The sequence below is a fragment of the Hypanus sabinus genome, chromosome 13 (assembly GCF_030144855.1).
Source record: "Hypanus sabinus isolate sHypSab1 chromosome 13, sHypSab1.hap1, whole genome shotgun sequence".
NCBI classification, from domain to species: domain Eukaryota; kingdom Metazoa; phylum Chordata; class Chondrichthyes; order Myliobatiformes; family Dasyatidae; genus Hypanus; species Hypanus sabinus.
The window spans coordinates 59,653,535-59,674,977 of NC_082718.1; the positions used below are offsets into that span (position 1 = coordinate 59,653,535).

At 42.3% G+C, this 21,443-nt stretch overlaps 1 protein-coding gene across 1 annotated transcript in view; it reads left to right on the plus strand.

Moving 5' to 3' along the window:
* Window positions 1–18,881, plus strand: part of sspn (sarcospan (Kras oncogene-associated gene)) — a 30,889-nt gene extending 12,008 nt beyond the window's left edge. Inside the window, exons 2-3 of the mRNA XM_059987721.1 lie at window positions 4,861–4,947; window positions 15,200–18,881. Of these exons, the coding sequence (XP_059843704.1) occupies window positions 4,861–4,947; window positions 15,200–15,565 (453 nt within the window). The 3' untranslated portion in view covers window positions 15,566–18,881. The remainder of the gene's footprint in view (window positions 1–4,860; window positions 4,948–15,199) is intronic.
* The last annotated feature ends 2,562 nt before the right edge of the window (window positions 18,882–21,443 follow it).

Below are 21,443 nucleotides of genomic sequence, written 5' to 3' on the forward strand. Positions count from 1 at the left end.
AGGATGAGGAAATGGCTATAACAAAGAGTAGTTGTGGTAGTTTTTGTTGATACTGTTAGTTTTCTGTAGGTTGGATAGACTAGAGATGCTGCAATGGCAGGTAAGCCAATGGAGATCTTGGGAAAGATTTGAGTGGAACCTGGATCTTTTAGATGGATATCTGTGCTGTAAGTTTAATGTAAAATGATGCCATTGATATCAAAATAATGAAATCAATGGGAAAAGTCCATCTCTGTGCATTATGGATGAGCAGGAAAGGTAGAAAGTGATCCCGAACGCGAGTCCTTCTGACCCCAGATGCCCTTCTGCACTGAGTCCTTCTCATTAGTCAGTATTGAGAAATCCTTGGATTAATATTCCACAGGAACAGACAGACCAAATCCTATGAGGGAGTGGAGAAGAGTTTCTGAGAAGGAATAGATGACTGAAACAACATAGAAGTGTGGCTTTTGTCACAGAAGTAATCCATGGTCTGGAGTTTGGCACGTATGATTTACTGAATCAACCACAAATAGTTTATACTTGATATCCATATAATAAAGCTTAGTGATCATCCTCTAATAATTAAATTTGGTAATAAGGAATACAAAATTGGCCTGTTAATGTTACGATATAAACATAATATCTCACTGTAAGCATATTGCTTCTGTAACAGAAGGAGGCGTTTCTTTTATTCTGTATGTCATGATACTGCAGACATTCCCTTCCATTGTTCAAAATATTTTGTGTCCTTAACTCATGTTTCTGTCCTTAGCACAGAAACAGGCTCTGCAGTCCACTTCGTTCATAGCAACCATGCTACCTATCTATGCTAATCCCTGCTTTGGCACTTATCACTTCATGCTTTTTCTGTAAAAGTGCCTATCCAAATGCATTTTAAACATTGTTCAAAAAGCTCAGAGTGATTTTTTTATTCAAACTACGTACACATTACCATATACAACGCTCAGATTCATTTCCTTGTGGGCATACTCAGTAAATCCATCACAGAAGCAATGAAAGGCCATAACAATAACAGCCAGTGTGCAAAAGACAACAAACTATGCAATACAAAAAGAAAGAAACAATCATAATAAGTATCGAGAACATGAGATAAAGAGTCTTGAAAGTGAGTCCATAGGTTGTGGGAACATTTCAATGATGGGGCGAGTGAAGTTGAGTGAAGTTATCCCCTTTGGTTCACAAGTCTGATGGTTGATGGGAATAACTGTTCCTGAACCTGGTGGTGTGAGACCTGAGACTCCTGTACCTTCTTCCTGATGGCAGCAGCGAGAAGAGAGCTTGATCTTGTTGTTGGGTGTGTGGGGGTGGGGGGGGGGTGTCTCTGATGATGGATGCTGCTTTCCTGTGACAGTGCTTCATGTAGGTGTGCTCAATCATGAGGAGAGCTTTACCTGTGATGGACTGGGCTGTATCTACTACTTCTTACAGGGTTTTCCATTCAAGTGCATAGGTGTTTCCATACCAGGATTTGATGTAGTCAGTTAATATACTCTGCATTGCACATCTATAGAAATTTGGCGAAGTTTTAGTTGTCATGCCAAATCTTCGCAAACTCCTAAGGAAGTAGAAAGGCTGTCGTGTTTTCTTCGTAATTGCATTTATGTGCTGTGACAAGGTCAGTCTTGCAAAATTATAACAATGAGGAATTTTAATGCTAATGGTAAAATTCAAAAAGATGAGCTTTATTTGTCACAGGTACGTTGAAAGGTACAATGATACAGTGATAGCTGCTTAACAAGCTACGAGCCCATGGTATTACAGGAAAAATTCTAGCGTGGATGAAACAGTGGTGGATTGGCAGGTGACAAAGAGTGGGAATTAAGGAAGCCTTTTCTCACTGGCTGCCGGTGACCAGTGGTATTCCACAAGGATCTGTGTAGGGACCGATTCTTTTTATGTTGTATGTCAGTGATATGGATGATGGATTAATGGCTTTGTTACGAAGTTTGCAGATGATATAAAGATGGCTGGAGGGGCAGTTTGTTTTGAGGAAGTGGAGAGGATACAGGAGGACTGAGACAGATTTGGAGAATGGGCCAAGAAATGGCAGATGGAATACAGTGTTGGGAAGTGTATGGTCATGCACTTTGGTAGAAGAAATGAAAGGGTTGACTATTTTCTAAATAGAGAGAAAATACAGAAAAACAGTCATGTAAAGGAACTTGGGAGTACTTGTGCAGGATTCCCGAAAGGTTAATTTACAGGTTGTGCCTGTGGTAAGGAAGGCAAATGCAATGTTAGTATTCATTTCAAGAGGACTAGAATGTAAAAGCAAGGATGTAATGTTGAGACTTTATAAAGCACGGGTGAGGCCTCACTTGGGGTATTGTGAGCAGTTTTGGGCGCCTTATCTCAGAAAGGATGAGCTGTAACTGGAGAGGGTTCAAAAGAGATTCATGAAAATGAATGGCTTGTCATGTGAAGAGTGTTTGATGGCTCTGGGCCTGTATTCACTAGAAATGGGAAGAATGAGGGGTGACCTCATTGAAACTTATCGAGTGGAGAAAGGCCTTGATAGAGTGGATGTGGAGAGGATTTTTCCTTTGGTGGGAGAGTCTAAGACCAGAGGACACAGCCTCAGAAAAGAGGGGTGTCCTTTTAGAACGGAGATGAAGAGGAATTTCTTTGGCCAGAGAATGGTGAATCTGTAGAATTCTTTGTCACAGGCAGCTGTGGAGGCCAAGCCCTTAGGTGTATTTAAGGAATGTAGGAATTGATACAGCCTCTCCACTCTCTCCTAACTGCACACTGTTCTACACTTCAGGCAACATCCTGATGAACCTTTTCTGCATCCCCTCGATGTCACCAGATCCTTCCTGCAGTGTGGCAAATAGAGCTGTACACAATACTCCAGGTGCAGTCTACCCAATGATTTGTGCTTCTGCATCAGGACAGACCAACTCTTGTACTCATTGCCTTGGCCTATGAAGGCAAAGCATACCAAATAACTTTCTCACTGTACACACCCCTTGTGTTGCTACTTTCAGGGACCTCGACCTGCACCCCAAGGTCTCTCTGCACATCAGTGTTCTTCAGACCCTCACTATGCCCTACCAGAATTTGACCTCTTAAAGTCAATACCTCGCACTTATCTGGACTAAACAGGTCACTTCTCAGGGCCAGTGTCCTTCAAGGGAAAATTAGAATTTATTCTTGCATATACCAACGTCCAGTAAAAAGCTTGGCTTGCATACTGTTCATACAGATCAGATCATTGCACTGAGGTAGAACAAGGTAAAACAATAACATAATGTGGAATAAAGTGCCAAGCCTGCAGATAAGATACAGTGCAGGTGAGCAATAAGGTGCAATATCATGATGAGATAGGTTGAGAGTCCAGGAATCCAATGTGTACTAGTGGACCATCCAGCAGTTTGCAGTAGCTTAATGGTTACAGTGCCTGCTGTATGATCAGAGTTCAATTCCCGACGTTGTCTGTAAGGAATTTGTACATTCTCCCCGTCACCATGTGGGATTCCTCAAGGTATTCCGGTTTCCTCCCACATTCCAAAGATGTACAGGTTAGGTTTAGTGAGTTGTGGGCATACTATTTTGGCGCTGGAAGCATGGCACAATTCACACTGATTTAATTTGATGCAAACTTGCAGGCTGCCCAGCACAATCCACGCTGATTTAATTTGATGCAAACTTGCAGGCTGCCCAGCACAATCCACGCTGATTTAGTTTGATGCAAATGACACATTCCACTGTATGTTACATTGTACAGGTGACAGGAAAGCACATCTTTGTTTCTTTCTTATAACAGGAGCAATAATGAATTTCTTCCACTGCAGTCTGACTTCCTTCAGCTTCCTTCCTAACTTTTTTTAGTCACAATGGTTGAGCAGCAAAATCAAACTTGCCGAGTTGGCGAGTGTCAGTGATTGTAAGGCAATAAGGCTTTGAAAGCACAAATGCACTTTTAAACTGAAGTTTAACAGGAAAAAAATAGATTCACAAAACAGCTGCCAAACAACTATGTGGTGAGTCTGTGCCAGCACCCATTTATATTAAACCCTACACTAAGTGCGAAAGTTCCTACCAACATCTCAAGGACATCCAGCATGGGTAATAAATACCATTCCCACTAGTGACGCCCACATCCTGAGAATGAATATTAAACTGTTTACATCTTGCACTATTTCCTTCCATATGGTTACGGATGTTTCCTTTTCAGTTCTCCTAGTTTTGAAAAGCAGTTCCCTTCACCAATAGATTGAAAGCGTGAAAGAGGAGGCTTCTGGGCTTGGCCTTTTATAACTTCAGCCAGGAAGGCATCACTCGCATTCACTTTTAACATTCTTTGTCAGGGGCCTCACAAAGGGAATTCTGGTGTGCGCACACTAGAGATCGCAGTGAATTCGATACAGTAATCTAGAGATCCAATCTTCATTTTACAAGTGTGACTATAGATTTGAATTTGAATGATTCTGGTCTTCATGTTGTACATTACTGAAACTTCCATCTGCTTTTCATTTGGAGGGATTGCTTTGGATACTGCCCGTTAGTCATAACAACCAATCTATGTGTATGGAGATGGAACATCAAACAGATTTAAAAGCTACCATAAACCCATTTTGCCATAATGATGCACTTAAACCAACACAAAACTTTGTACAGAAAGATCATAAGCCAAATTTCATCTAATGACACGCTCATTACACTGTAGAAATTGAGTTTGCTGTAGATCAGTACTTTATAAATAAAGTTTTTCCAGTCCACAGAATGGAAACTGGGTACATATTTGACACACAGAACATTAATTCAGAAGGACTATTTAATGCCATTTATTAAGGAACATTGCACTTAAAAAAGTAGACTGCTAAAAATGTTCACATACTGATCTTTATTTTCCAGATCTGCTTGACTGCATTGCTGGGGTTTTATATGTACTGCATCATATACGAAGTCGATGAGCACGCTGCTCGGCAGTTTATAGTAAAGGTAATTGATGAATGACGTGTTAATGGAATCAAATTAACTAATCAGTGTGGGTCATGGCTCATTGACAAAAGTTACCAGGGAGTGATAACTGCTCACTTCCAACACCTACCAGTTTCTCAGTCTTACCCCTTCACTCAACTGGTATTTGGTTAATAAGATAAAAACTCTATGATTAAGAAGTGTAGTAGTTGCCATATCACATTCTCATTGGAAGTTTCCCAGTAAGATACTAACTTTATAACACGTTTGCTAGGTTACCATTGTGAATCACATACTGTAAAACTGTGATAAGCTGTTTTAAAAGTATTGATTTGTCAATGAAGCATTCCATGATATCAGTCACACTGAGTTGGCAGCTAGCTGATTGAACATTACTGCTGAGAAAATAAAGACCAACTGGCCGATGAATACCGGCAATAGAATTATTTGTTTTATCACATAACAATTTATCTGTTTAATTTCTGTGAACACTGTAAAGAATTGCTTAATATCACACTGATGGATTATCACAATATGTATTTCCCTAAAACCAGTGAGTATAAATGTATTATACAAGGTGGCCAAATTTCTTGCATAAAGCCCCACCATGACATTAGTGTCATTAATTAAATGTGAATGATTGTATTAGAATATGGTAAAGATGGGTTAAATTGGACATTGTGGTTCATGTGGTTAGGTAAATTTAAATTCCACCCCTGAATTGGCCTTTGCCATTCTTGTGGTAGGATTTGCTGTGGAAAGTGCCTGGAATCTGTCTCCCTACAACATTAAGTATGTGTGGGTGTATTATTTCACTTCTATTTTCTATTAATTTGTTCTCAGCTCTTCAAAACAATAAGCAAATGCAAAGCTCCTCAGCACATGGATGTGCAGGGAATGGAGGGATAAGAAGGGACCAGTTAGGTCACCTTGAGTATTGTAAACAGTTTTGGGCTCCTCATCTAAGAAAAGATGTGCTGACATTGAAGAGGATTCAGAGGAGGTTCACAAGGATGATTCTGGGAATGAAAGGGTTATCATACGAGGAATGTTTGATAGCTCAGGGTCTATACTGACTGGAATTTAGAAGGTTGAGGGGGGTATCTCATTTAAGCTTTTCAAATGTTGAAAGGCCTAGACAGAGTAGATGTGGAAAGGATGTTTCCCATGGTGGGGGAGTCCAGGACAAGAGAGCACAGCCTCAGGATAGAGGGGCGTCCATTTAAAACAGAGATGCGGAGAAATCTCTTTAGCCAGAGGGTGGTGAATTTGTGGAATTTATTGCCACATGCAGCTGCGGAGGCCAGGTTTTGGCAGAGCTTGATAGGTTCTTGAACATGGCATCAAAGGTTACGGGGAAAAGGCCAGGGCGTAGGGCTGAGGAGGGGAACAAAACATCAGCCATGACTGAATGGTGGAGCTGACTCAGTGGGCCAAATGGCCTAATTCTGCTCCTATGTTGTATGGTCTTATGGTTGTAATTAATTTGGCTCAGCATTGTGGGCCAAGTGCCTGTTCCTATGTTCTATGGTTCAATACTGTTCTATAAATTGACTTTGGCTACAGTTGGTGGACTTGAGGACATTGACCTCTTCCCCTCACCAACCAAGCAGGAGCGAAGTAACAAGGGACTCAGAGAAATCAGAATCAGAAGGAAAACAGGAACTTGACTGAATGACCTTCCAAAAGTTTGGTTGATGAAGAAAGACAGGAAGGTAAGTTGTTAAGGGAACATAGGTGATTATAGCCAGGTTACATAAGTGGTTGGAGAACTGGTCTCAATACAGAGGCATCAAAGAGGGTGCAGAGGAGATTTTACCTGGATACTGCCTGGATTAGACAGCAGGTCTTGTGAAGATAGGTTGAGCGAGTTCGGCTTTTCTCTTTGGAGCAAAGGAGGATGAGAAGTGACTTGTTAGAGGTGTACAAGATGATAAGAGACACAGAATGAACATTCAGAGATTTTTTCCCAGGGTAGAGATGGCTCATACCAGGGTGCATAATTTTAAGGTGATTAGAAGAAAGTATTGGGGGAGGGAATATCAGAGTTAAGTTTTTTTTTTACAAGGTGGTATCTGCATGAAACACTGTGCCGGAGGTGGTGTTAGAGGCAGATATATTAGGGACATTTAAGAGACTCTTAGGTAGGCACATTGATGAAAAAAAATGGAGGGAAGGGTTAAATTGATCTTGGAGTAGATTTGGAGTGGGCCGAAGAGTCTATACTGCACTGTAGAGTTCTGTTTTCTAGTATAATGGGGAAAATGTGAATTGTCCATTTTGGCAAGGAAAAAATAATAAGCTGTATATTATTTAAATGGTGAGGGATTGCAAAGCTCTGAGATGTAGAGGGATCTAGTATCCTCTATGTGAATCATAAAAGGCTAGAATGCAGATGCAGCTAATAATAACAAAGGTCATCAGAATGTCATCACTTATTGTGAGTGGGTTTGAGTATAAAACTGGGGAGGTTATTGATGGCATTAGTGAGACCACGTCAGGAGTACTGTGTACAATATCAATCAAGAGTACAATCTCTTTCAAGAATACTGTGTACAATATCAATCTCTATCTTTAAGGAAGGAGGTAAGCGTATTGGAAGTAATTCCAAGAAGTTATTCAGAAAGTGTGGATTATCTTGTGAGGAATAGCTAGATAGGATGGATTTGGAGTTTAGAGAATGAGAGGTGAGTTGGTTGAAACACAGAAGATGCAGACTGGGCAGATGTGGAAAGTGTATTTTCTCCTGGGAAAATCTAGGCCAAAGGGGTCATACATTAAACAGAGAGATGAAAGGAGATTATTTTTCTCAGTGTGATGAATCTTTAGATCTCTTTTCCTGAAACAAATGTGAAAACACACTGATTATTTTGGAGGCAGAAAGGGGCTAACAAGGCCACGATCTTGGTGAATGGCAGAGCTGAAAATTTAGTTGCTTGTACTGACCTCTAAGGAAATATTTTATTATTGATGATGTTTGTAATTTGATATTGTCATCTTATATTTATTTCCATACGTCATCAGGAAATGCCAGGCAGTTAGATGACCTATGGTTGGTAAAGAGGTGAAAACTTCAGGACCTTAGGACATCGAACAAGAAAAGTGGCCCATAAATTGTTTTTTGAAGTGTTAGCATGGATTTGAAGGGGGAAATATCAGTGGCTCATTTTCAAGATTTCACAGCCATAAATGATTCAAATAACCTGATAATCTGTTGCTTGATGTGACACCAGAGTGTGCAGAGAATGGAGGGATACGGACAAGGCTATTGAAAAAGAATACCCTCTGATATAAATCAGGTCTAATATCACTGGCATATGTCATAGAACTTGTTGCTTTGCGGTAGCAGTACATTGCAATACATAATAATAAAAAATATATACATTAAAATAAGAAAAAAAGAAGAAAGCAAAGTAGTTATGTATGTATATGAGTTCATTGTTCATTCAGAAATCTGAAGGTGGAGGGAAGGAAGCTGTTCCTAAAATGTTGAGGGTGTGTCTCCAGGCCCCTGTATCCCCTCCTTGATGGTAGCAATGAAAAGAGGGCGATGAGGGTCCTTAATAATGGATGCCACCTTTTTCAGGCATCGTCTTTTGAAGGTGTCCTCGATGCTGGGGAGACTGGTGCCCATGATAGACCTGGCAGAGTTTACAACTTTCTGCACCTTTCTCTGATTCTGTGCAGTGGCCTCTGCAGACAGTGATGCAACCAGTTAGAATACTTTCCACAGTACATCTGTAGAAATTTGCAAGAGTCCTTGGCGACACACCAAGTATCCACAAAGACCTAATGAAATATAGCCACCGTCATGCTTTATTTATAATTGCGTCAATATGTCAGGCCCATGATGAATCTTCAGAGCTGCTGACATGCAGGAACTTGAAACTACTCACCTTTCCCACAGCTGATGCCTCGACTTCCCTTCCTGGAGCCTACAATCAATTCCTGAGATCTAGCCCTCAGCAGACTACGAACCTGGTTCATCCACGGATTTTGGTTTGGGCTGGTCCGGTATGTTCTCAAAGGCACACACTCAAACATGGAGGTTTTGATGAAGTCAGTGACAACTGTGGCATATTCATTCAGACTTGAAAATGAATCCCCGAATATTGTCCAGTCCACTGACTCAAAGCAGTCCTCTATCTCCCTTGACCATATTACTGAAATCTGAAGTGAAAAATAGGCTACTGGAGAAACTCAGTGGATTAAGCAGCATCTGGAAAAGGACAGTAGATGTTTTGGGTTGAGAACATTCATCTGTAAGATGAAAGTAGGCTTGGTGTTTATGTAGACTGTGGAACAGTCCAAACCCTTTAGCTCACATTGTTCAGACCTTTTAACCTACTCTAAGATCAATCTACCCCTTTCCTCCTCCATAGCCCTCCATTTTTCTGTCATCCATGTGCCTAAGAACGTTTTAAATGCCCCTAATGTATCTGCCTCTATCATAGTGTGGTGTTACATTAACCACCAGACCAGATTAAGATGTTTTAAGGTCCATACATCCTAGGGTGTGCTGCAGCCTTCAGTTTGAGTGTGATGTAGGGGCGTATGTAGGGAGGGCCACATCACAGTGGGTGGGGAAATTAGAGCCTGCGTCAGCTGTAGCAAAGAAACTCCAGTGCAGTTTAAGTTCATGAGGTCACCCTTACTGAAAGCCCTGCCCCCTGCGAATGGGCTTAATTAGATTGTCTGACTCATATGCCAGAGTTCACTGGCAGCTGTTCTGATGCCAGAAGTCTGCCGTTCCCTTCAATGATCCCTGCAAGGTGTTCGCGTGTGCTTGTGCACACATCGTTTGCTAATAGCACACAAAGAAACTTAAACTGCACACAGAAGATTGTCACCCACTGCCTCGTTGGCATGTTAAATATACTTCACAATCAGATTTCCTTTTCCGGTTTCTGACAGTGTTGACCACGTGGAGTTTGTGATGATTTGTCTGCAGATTTTACAACAGGCTTATTTATACTGTTTTTATTGAAGAAATTATTGATTCACTGTGTCAAATTCCAAAGAAGCGAAGGGAGCGAAGTGCAAAAGATTTCTAGTTCATTTAAAGCAGAGTGGCTTAATGAAACAGTAGAAACTGTTACACCAAAAGCTCATGAGGTCAGGAACATGCAGCCTCTTTCTGTGCAGTGTAACCCTATGGAGCTGAACCTTGACATCTTTAATCAATCCAAAAATACTAGGTGTAGAAATCCACCACCATCTGTCTGTAAAATTTTCTGACAAGCATTATAACTACTCAGAATGAGCGTGGAACACAGAGCATACATATAACAGGACAGGCCTATGATGTAATTACAAATTAACTAAAGTAGTAATTAACAGGCTAACAAATCTAGTCCTTTCAGCCTCCACTGTGTTCTCACTGTACACCACTATTCTCAGCACAGACCAGTGTCACATCATGTAATAGATTACCAGGTTATTTGTATCATTCATAACTCTGGAATCTTGCAAATGGGCTGCATAATTTTTATCATTTATTTCTCATTAGATGTCCTGAGGTTCTGAATGATACTATGCCATCCTTCATTTCTCCAGCCTTCATCAACTAATGGTCTGACTCTTGTACCGACTTTCTTCACCAGTTGACCACTGTATTTTTCTAAGAAACAGATGACAGCTCATTAACAAGCAATTTACTGGATTGGAAGCATATTATATATTATTCATTCTTTCATTCATCTAGAGTTGCTGCATGGTCACAGGTCCTTTTGCCCCGATTACCCCCTGCCACCCTAGTACACACATGTGACCAATTAACCCAGTAACTTGTATGTCTTTGGAATGTGGGAGGAAACCAGAGCACCTGGAGAAAACCCATGTGGTCATGGGGAGGGTGTACTGGATAAACGCCCCTTACAGACAGCCCTGGTGCTTTATGTTACTATCACTGTCTGGTTTACATTGCTACAAGTAAACAGAACAAGAGGAAGCCCTTCAGCCCATCAAGTCTGTGTCACCTCCTATTCCATCTTCCTGTCCCCTTTCCCAGCTCCCTGTAATGTTTTCCCTTTCAATTCTCCTGTCTCTTTGAATTTCTGGCAACCTGTCAGGCAGTGGACTTTAGATAGGAAAACTCTTCCTCACTTGCCTTTTCTTCTCTTGCCTATTATCTTAATTCTGTGCGCTTGGGTTATCAATCCTTCATCTGATTGGAACAGTTTACCATAATCTTCTCAATGATAAATGCCCTCACAAAATCTCTGCTTCTGTTTGAGGAAAGACCCCAGTTTCTCCACTCAATCCAAAGAATTGGAATTGGAGATGTAGGAGATCCAAATACATTTTTCTGTATTCTAAGCAATGTTAAGCCATTGAATAATTACTCCATCTGAGGCCAACAGGCTGATCTAATCTTTGACATGAACTTCGCAACCTTTACTAGCTTTTCTTTGGTTGTCACTATATGTATTTTTTTTCAGCTACTCTGTTAATCTGTACAGCTATCGTTCTGTATAACTACATTAGGATTACATTTGTGAGGCCCCTTAGCCTCTCAGATCTACTCCATCATTCATTATGATATTGGCTGACCTGACTTAATTCCCTGTGACCTTTCTCTTCCTCACCTGTCAGGAATCGATCTCCCTCTGCTGTAAAAAATACTCTAACACTGCATTTGTGAAAAAGACTAACAAAAATCCATGAGCAAGTTCAGAAATTGGAGGTGCAACGGAACTTGGAAGTCTTAGTACAGGATTACCAAAAGGTAACTTGTAGGTTGAGTCGGTGGTGAGGAAGGAAAATGCAGTGTTTGCACTCATTTCAAGAGGAATAGAATATAAGAGCAAGGATGTAATGCTGAGTTTATCAGGCACTGGTCAGGCCACACTTGGTGTATTCTGAACAGTTTTGGCCTCCTAATCTAAGAGATGTGCTGAGGGTCCAGTGGAGGTTCACAAGAATGATCCCAGAAAGCAAACGGCTAATGCATGATGAGTGTTTGATGTTTCGTGGCCTGTGCTCGCTGGAGCATAGAAGGATATCCCTTTAGAACAGAGATGAGGTGGAATTACCTCAGCCAGAAGGTGGTGAATCTGTTGGAATCATTGTCACAGATGGCTGTGGAGTTCAAATCATTAGTTATATTTAAAGCAGAGGTTGATAGGTTCTTGATTAGTAAGGGTGTCAAAGGGTATGTGAGAAGGCAGGAGAATAGGGTTGCAAGGCTTTGTCCATTTAGGAGAGGGAGGAGGGAAGATTTTGTGTCTTTGCTCTTTCAAATAGCTCGCCCTTTACTTTTTCACAATAACCTGCTAGTTCTATATGCTCCTACAGTAGGAAACATCCTCTGCACATCCACCCTGTCATGAATCCGCAAACCTTGTATGTTTTGGTCAAGTCACCTGCCGTTCTTGTAAATCCCAGTGGCTACAAACTCATCCTGTCTGATCTTTCCTCATAAGACAATCTGCCTACTTCCGTTATCAGTCTGGAACTACTTGTATCTATTCTGAAAGATAGAGATCAGTACTGTATACAATACCCCAGATGTAGTCTCACCATTTCCCTAGAACCGAAGCAGAACCTCTCTGCATTTGTGTTCACTCCACTTGCAATAAGCAATAATAGTCTCTTGGCTTTCTCAATTCATTGCAGTACCCATCTTATACTGGAGCACAGTGCCACTGCATCTCTGAGGTTAGCAATCTGCCACCAGTTAGATAATAATTCTTCTGTTTTGTTTGTCCCATCAAAATGGACAATTTCTCATTTTTCCTCATTAAGCTTCAATTGCCCACCCATTTAACTATCTATATCCCCTCATAATCTCCTTTTTTATTTAATATAGCGATACAATAGACAATAGGTGCAGGAGTAGCCTATTCGGCCCTTCGCGCCAGCACTGCCATTCAGTATGATCATGGCTGATCATCCACAATCAGTACCCTGTTCCTGCCTTCTCCCCAAATCCCTTGACTCCGCTATCTTTAAGAACTCTTATCTGTTTCTTGAAAGCATCCAGAGAATGGGCCTCCACTGCCTTCTGAGGCAGAGCATTCCATAGATCCACAACTCTCTGGGTGAAGAAGTTTTTCCTGAACTCCATTCTAAATGGCCTACCCCTTATTCTTAAACTGTAGCCTCTGGTTCTGGACTCCCCCAACATCAGGAACGTGTTTCCTGCCTTTAGCATGTCCAATCCCTTAATAATCTTATATGTTTCAATCAGATCCCCTCTCATCCTTCTAAATTCCAGTGTATACAAGCCCAGTAACAGACCCATCCAGTCCACCCAACTACACCCCATGCGATCAATTAACCTACTACTCATATGCTTTTGGAACGTGAGAGGAAACCAGAGCACTCGGAGGAAATCTTCACAACTTAGTTTCATTCCTATCTTTGTGTCAGCAAATTTAACAACTCATGCCTTCAGCCCTTTCAACCAAGACAGTCATATGCTTGGAGCCCCAGCACCAGTCCCTGTGGCAAACTACTCATTACGTCTTGCCCACCAGAAAATCACTATTGCATTATGTTACATCCTAAACTACTAGCTTTTCCTTTCGACAGTAACTTGTATAACCTTTCCTTTCGACAGTAACGTGTTGTTTGCATCAAATCAAATCAACAAGGATTGTGCTGAGCAGCCAATAAGTATTGCCATGCTTTCAGCATCAAAGTAACATGTCCGCATTTAGTGACCCTAACGTATGTCTTTGGAATATGGGGGGAAACCGGGGCACCCAGAGGAAGCCCACACAGTCACGGGGAGAACGTGCAAATTCCTTACAGGCAGCAGCAGGGATCAAACTCCGATCTTACAGTTGGTGCTTGAAAGCAACATGCTAACCGCAATGCTATCGTGCCACCCAATGGTAGAGGTATCTGTAATGTTCCAGTCTGGGGTAGGATTAAGGTCGTGTGGGTCGGTTGAAGACCCTGAATGTTATAGAAAGGCAGCTATTCCTGAATCTGGTGGTGTGGGACTTCAGGCTTCTGGATCTCCTGCCTGACGGTAGCAGCGAGAAAAGGGTAGGACCCAGATGGTGGGGCAGGGAAAATAGTTGCTCATGAGTCACAGAGTTCTAGCCATCACCTCTGCTCACTTTGTGTACATCCATTTTAAATAAAACGAATCCCATTTATTTTCCCCACATTTCCTTAAATTCACCTGACAGTATTGTGTGTCTTTCCTCTGTGCCCTCCAGTTTCCTCCCATGTCCCAGAGAAATGCAGGCTGATAGGTTAATTCTGTAGGTGAGTGCTGGAGTTTGGGGGAATTGATAGAAATCTGAGGAGAATAGGTCATTGGGGAAAATTAGTGGGCGATGGGTTTGGTCTGTGAGCCTGCAGACCGTAGGTGTGACCATTAGGAGAGCCAAAGTCCATAGGAGTTTTCCCACTTACCCCAATGAACAACTTGACATCAGCACCTCTCAAATGAACAACTCCACACCTCTTAGAGCTCAGGGCAGCACCAGGTCACAGCTAGGATATTCATAAACCATTGTTCAATTATCCCTGGATCAAAATTCTGCCCACACCTCTAACAGCACCATGCAAATATCTTCAAGTAGAGAACCCATCAGCATTAGTGGAAGCGAAGGGAAGTAAATGCCAAACTAGACACACTTGGAATATTGTATTCAGTTCTGGTCACCTCGTTATAGGAAGGATGTAGAATCGTTAAAGAGCGTGCAGAGGAGATTTAACAGAACGCTGCCTGGATTAGAGTATTTGTCTTAATAGGATAGGCTGAGTGGGCAAGGGCTTTTCTCTTTGGAAGGCAGGAGGATGAGAGGTGACTTGCTAGAGGTGTACAAGATGATAAGATCGAGTGGATAGCAGAACCTTTTTCCCAGGGAGGAAATGTCTAATACCAGGGAACGTAATTGTAAGGTAATTGGCTCAGGATAATGGGGGTGGGGGGTGGTGGCTGAGGTGAGTTTTTTTACACAGAGAGTGGTGGGTGCGTGTAAGGCCCTGCCAGGGATGGTGGGAGAGGCAGATTCTTTAGGGTCATTTAGGAAATACTTAGAGAGCTGTCAGTTTTTCTGTTATCAATGTGCCTGTGTAGAAAGGATGGCTAGATTGATCTTAGAGCAGGTTAAAAGTTGGCATAAAGTCATGGGCTGCAGGGCCTGTACTGTGCTGTAATTTTCTATGTCCTACACTGCAGAAATCGGACAACGTGCAGGCAGGAAAATAGCCTTTGCAGAGGCTGTCCATGATTCTGTCAGTCCCCCAGCTCCCTCCCGAAGGGGATATTAAACAATGATAATGAAATGAATGTGCTTTCTATCCACAGCTGATCTACTTCTTGCTGTGCACCCTTGGCCTGATTCTCTGCATCTCAGCTGTGGCTTTTGCTGGCCACCATTATAATCAGATCACCAAGCTCACCTGCCAGATGAACTCGGAGCACTGCGTCTGCAAGCAGGATCCTGAGGATCAGATAGCCCGGACTTTCCAGTACAACGATGTGCCCGACTGCGACTCTGTCACCAACACCATCAAACTCTACCTACTGCTGCAGATGGTTCTGAACCTAACCCTCGCCCTCGTCTGCCTCCTGGGCTGCTACGTGATGTGGAAGGACAGATACCAGGTGTTTTTTGCCGGCCTCCACTTCCACCCCTTGAAGAGCGCCAGCCAACAGCAGCAGAAGGTGTGAATAACCCAGCTGGAATGGTCAGTCACAGAGCGCAGGCTGACACCAGAACCCGGTGCACAGGAAGAAATTACTCCAGTATTTACATGTTTAAGACTAGACTTTGCTTACAAAAGTGTGCAATTTTGAGAATGTGCTATCTACACAAGGAAGTGTGCTTTAGGGAAATAACGGTCCTATTCTTACAGGTGTCTAATAACCCTGTTGCTGGTATAGAGTGGACTAACTGTTTCAATATTGTGCTTCCATGCCATAACTAACAAGCAAACTGCTCTGGCTTCACTTTGCTCTCGGTAATACCCCATGAGGATTTTTAAAGACTGTAAGTTGTTAACTGATGTAGGTTTTAACTGCACTCGAGAAGCAAAAACTGCAGATGCTGGACATCTGAAATAACAGAAAATGGTGAAAATGCTCAGAAATCGGATAGCATCTGTGGAGTGAAGGTTTGGTCTCCTCAGTGGAACTGGACAAGTGAGAAGGCAAGGGTGTTCAACTGCAACACACACAAACTGAATAGGAGAGGCTGCATCCATGGAAATGAACAAGTCCTCGATGTTCTGGGCCCAGGCCCTTACACTGCAGGGAAGGGGGGGGGGGGGTGGTTGGAGACCCAGGTAGTTCTGGTGACCAAAAGCTTTCATAAGGGAGTAAGACTGATGACAGCTCGCAGCCTCAGTGTGGCCTTCCTCCTCTCCTCTGTACTCACTGACATGCCTCTCCTCATCCTCTTCCAGACAGATCAGTTCTAATCTACAAGCATTAATTTCCCTTGTGTTTCCCATCCCAGACAGTGACCCTGTCCTCTCCGCCCCTCACCCCCTCACCGGATGTTAAACCTCTGGGTTGAAACACCCTTTTATACTCTCTTCAGTTCTGATGAAGGATCTTCAATCTGAAATGCTAACACCAGCTCTCTCTCTCTCCGCAGATGCTGTCTGACCACTGAGTGGTTCCAGCGTCTCTCTTCTTATCTTAAACATGAATAGCCTGTGGCACTGTGCAGATAAAGGGTGTGAGACCCTTCCTCAGGCAGCAAGAAAGAGACTAAACTACACTGGTCCCTGCAGAGAATGAGCTTTGCCTCAAACTTTAAAATGGTTTTAGTTTTTTGCAACCCTACCAAATCAACTCTCACCCTCCTTCACTCCAAAGAGAAAAGGCCAAGCTCGTTCAAACTATCCTCATAGAACGCACTCTCTAATCCAGGCAGCATCCTAGTAAACCTCCTCTTCACCCTCTCTAAAGCTTCGACTTCCTTCATGTAATGAGGGAGCCAGTAATGAAGACAATATTTCAAATGTGGTCAAACTGGGGTTTAATAGAACTGCATCATTACCTTGTGGCTCTGGATCTCAATCCCGGTCTAATGGAGGCCACCATTTGCCTTCTTAACCACCCTATCACCTTTGCTGTCTGACTATGGTGTGGTACTTAGTGGGTGAGAATCGTGTACGGCACCCAGTTGCAGTGCGTGCCAGCACTTAGCAGCACGGTTTATAGGACCCATGATTTTTAGAGCATTAACACGACTGAATTGGGGATACAGGGTGCATAGTTAGTACCGCTGTTGGCTCTCAGCTGCAGTGACCCAGGTTCGAGCATGGCCCTCAGTGCTGTCTCAGGGGAGTTACACACGCTCCCTGTGACTGCATGGGTTCCCTCGACTAACCATAAGACATAGGAGCAGAATTTGGCCATTTAGCCCATTTAGACTGCTCTGCCATTCCATCACGGTTCATTTATTATCCCCATTCTCCTGCCTTTCCCCAATACCCTTTGACCCCATAGCTCCTAATCTAGGAGCTATCAAGTTCCTCTTTAAATATACCCAACGACTTGGCCTCCACAACCATCTGTGGCAATGAATTCCACAGAATTCCTCCTCATCTCTGTTCTAAATAGAAGTCTCCATATTCTGAGCCTGTGCCCTTTGGTCCCAGATTCCTCCACTACAGGAAACATCCACTCTATCTAGCCCTTTCAATATTTGGTCCGTTTCAATGAGATCCAGCCCCTCATTCTTCTAAACTCCAGCAAAGTTAGGCCAGAGCCATCAAATGCCTCTCATGCATTAACACTTTAATTCTTGGAATCATTGTCGTGAATCTCCTAGACCCTCTTGAGTGCCAGCATATCTTAGATAAGAAGCTCTAAGCTGCTCACAGTACTTCAAATGCAGACTGACCAATGCCCTACAAAGCCTCAGTATTACATCCTTGCTTTTACTTATATTGTAGTCTTCTAAAATGAATGCTAATATTTAATTTGCTTTCCTTATCACTGGCTCAACCTGCAAATTAATGTTTAGGGAATCTTGCAAGAGGAATCCAAGTTCTTTTCACCCCTAACCTCTGAATTTTCACCCAGTTTAGAAAATAGTTTAAGCCTTTATTCCTTCCACCAAGGTTCATGAGCATACACCTCCCTACACCATATTCCATCTGCCGAATCTTTGCCCTGTCTGAATCCTTCTGCAGACTCCCTGCTTCCTCAACTCTACCTGTCCCTCCACCTATCTTCATATCGTCCATGAACTTGGCCACAAAACCATCAACTCTGTCATCCAAATCAGTAGCATATAACATGAAAAGAAGCCTAACCCCACACCCCATAGAACACCACTAGTCACTGGCAGCCAACCAGAAAAGGGTTCCTTTATTCCCACTCTTTGCCTCCTGCTAGGCAGCCAATCTTCTATCCATGCTAGAATCTTTCCTATACTACCCTGGGCTCGTACCTTGTTGAGGAGCCTCATGAGCATCTTGTCAAAGGCTTTCTGAACTGCTCTAGTTTCCTCCCACATTTTCCAAAGACGTGTATGTCTGTAGGTTTATTGGCTGCTGTAAACTATTCTTTAACGTTTAGAAGTTGATTGGAGTATGGGAAGAATGAGATGGGATTGCTGTGAATGGGTGGGCGATGGCCAGCACGTTTCTGTGGTGTGTTTGCAGTGTATTCCAGCAGCTGCAAAGCCAGTGGACAAAATGACAAGTCACTTCAGTTTTTCACAATATCGTAATACTTGTTTTTATTTGAAATGCTTTGTGTAGTGTGCTTTGATCTGATTACAGCTCACTGGAAAGATAATTCACATGTCTTTGAGTAGATCTTGGTGCAGGATCTATTAGAAGTCGAGGTAAAGCAACGTGATCCAATTTGGGTCAAGCCTTCACATGATACCATCTGTGCCTTTCAATGGCTGGACGCTTTTCTGGGCAGGCACTTGGACAGATGCCTGGAAATCTGGGAAAGACACACACACACACACACACACACACACACACACACACACACACACACACACAAGATCTTGAAATGCACAGTTCACAGTATCTCAGGAAGCAACAAATCGGCAGACTTGAGATTATTATCTACGATGGTTTTTAAAAAAAGCAAATTACAGGCCAAAGAGCAGAAATCTGTAACCATCTTCCACAGAAAGAAATCCGAGCCATGCATGTTTATAAACTTGCCTATTTCAGTTTGTTAAAGTCCAGGGAGTTACTGCATAGGCTGGGGTGCACAAGAGGGGGATCACTTAGAACAGTGACAATGTCAATCCTAATTTTTTTAAAATAAAAGCAGCCTGTTTTCAATGGAACAACTTGGGACAAGTGGAATACACTTCATTTGCTGCAAAGCAAATCAGTGCATGCAGTTACTTTCCTCAGAAACCGATGGAACAGTAAGGGCACATCTGCAAATTAATACAAGAGCACCGTTTTCTTGCAGTAACTTAGCTGTATTGCACTCTGAAAGATCTTGTTTCACAGTTACATTGAAATAACACTTTCCATAACATGTAATCATTCTTTCTCTGTTTAGTATATCTGAGTTTCAATGCGTTTTTATATTGCAGTTTCGCTATTGCTTTCAGATATCTAACCCAGTATTATACAAGCATGACTTACTTTCAATTTTGTTTGTAAAAGCACCGCCCAAATATTTTGACCCACTTGTTGGGTTGCTTGTGTGATCAATGGTCAATATCCTACCAAAATGCGACTTTTCTCTGGACTTTACATGTAAACTTTAACCTTTGTTGAAGCAATTTTCTATACAATCTTTGTGTTAAGAAGATTTATTTTCTGTCTATAATATTTATAAAAATAATAAAGTATCTATATATGGAACTTGTTGAATGTATTTTGGTCCTGTCACTTCTTAACGCTCTGTAAGTCTGGTTGTTGCATGGGGTATTAAAGGCAGTGTTTATGATGAACTGGTTAAATAACAGCATGCCCCCTGCATTTTCTGTAACCAGAACATTGATATTATCTCTAACCTCTGCTCTGTTTATCTCCACCATCCTTCTCAATGTCCAAATCATTCTGCGTCTTCCTCGGGTCTCCAGTTCTCATTTCTTTCATAGACTCCTCCAAACACAGAGACTGGTCCTTCAGCCCTTCACATTGATGCCATCCTTTGAAGGTATCATACCAGTTTCATCTACCTGCATTTGGTGCATAATCTTTAGTACATGGAATACTGCAGCACATTACAGGCCCTTGCTCCCACGATGTTGTACTGATCTTTTAACCTACTCTAACCCTTCCCTTCTACATAACCCTCTATTTTTCTATCATCCATGTGCTTATCTAAGAATGTCTTAGATGTCCCTAATGCTCCTACCAATACCCCGTATTCCTCACACCCACCACTCTCTGTGTAAAAAAGAACTTACCTCTGACAGCCCTCCCATACTTTCTTCCAATTATCTTAAAATTATGTCCCATTATATTAGCCATGCTCTTCCCCCCCACCCCCCCGTCCGATCTGGCTATCTGGCCATCTTGTACACCTCTCATTCGCTTCTGTTCCAAAGAGAGTAGCCCTAGCTCACTCAACCTATCCATAAGGCGTAATCTCTAGTCCAGGCAGCAAGTGCTTGTAAATCCTGTCTCTAAGAATCCTTTACAATAATTAGCCCACCACTAAAGTAAGATTCAGTGGTCTCTAATTCCAAAGGTTATCCTTACTCCTTTTCTTGGACAAAGGGGTAAGATTTTCCACCGTCCATTCATCTGATACTACTCCTATAGCCAGGAGGACATAAAGATCATCACCAAAGTTGCAGCAATCTCTTCCCTCACTTCCTGGAGTAATCTGGGGTATATCCTCTGGCCCTGGGGACTTAACTATCCTAATATTTTTCAAAGGTTCCAGCACATAGTCTTTCTTAGCATCAACATGGTCCAGCATATCAATCCGTTTTATGTCGTCCTCGCAAACGTCAAGGTCTCTCTCAGTGGTGAATACTGAAGCAAAGTATCTTTCAAGTTCCTCCCTTCCTGTTCTGACTCCAGGCACATGTTTCCCCGACTATCCCTTATCCCTTATCAGTTCCCTCACACTGGCTTCCTCCGGTTCTTCACGTGCATGTAGAATGCCTTGGGGGTTTCCTTAATCCTACTTGCTTTCTTCTAGCTCTTCTAAGTCCATTCCAGCTCCTTCCTGGCTTCCTTGAAACTCTTCGGAGCCCTGTCTGATCCTTGCTTCCTAAACCATGAGTAAGCTTCTTTTTGCCTTTTGACAAGATGTTTTACATCTTTTGTCAACCATGGTTCTTCCTTGCTACCATCATTGCCCTGTCTCATTCGGACAAACCTATCCAGAACCCTCAGCAAGTGCTGCTGGTAAGCAACTTCTGCACTTCTGTTGTGCATTTCCTTGAGTACATCTATTCCCAATTTATGCTTCCCAGTTCCTGCCTAATGGCTTGTAATTCACCTCCCACAATTAAATACTCCCCATACTGTCTGCTCCTATCCCTCTCCAAAGCTATAGGAAAGGTCAAGGAGATGTTGTTTATTTGCAATTTATTTGTTTGCTCATAGTACATTTACAATGTAACTGCAACATTATATTCTTCATTCTG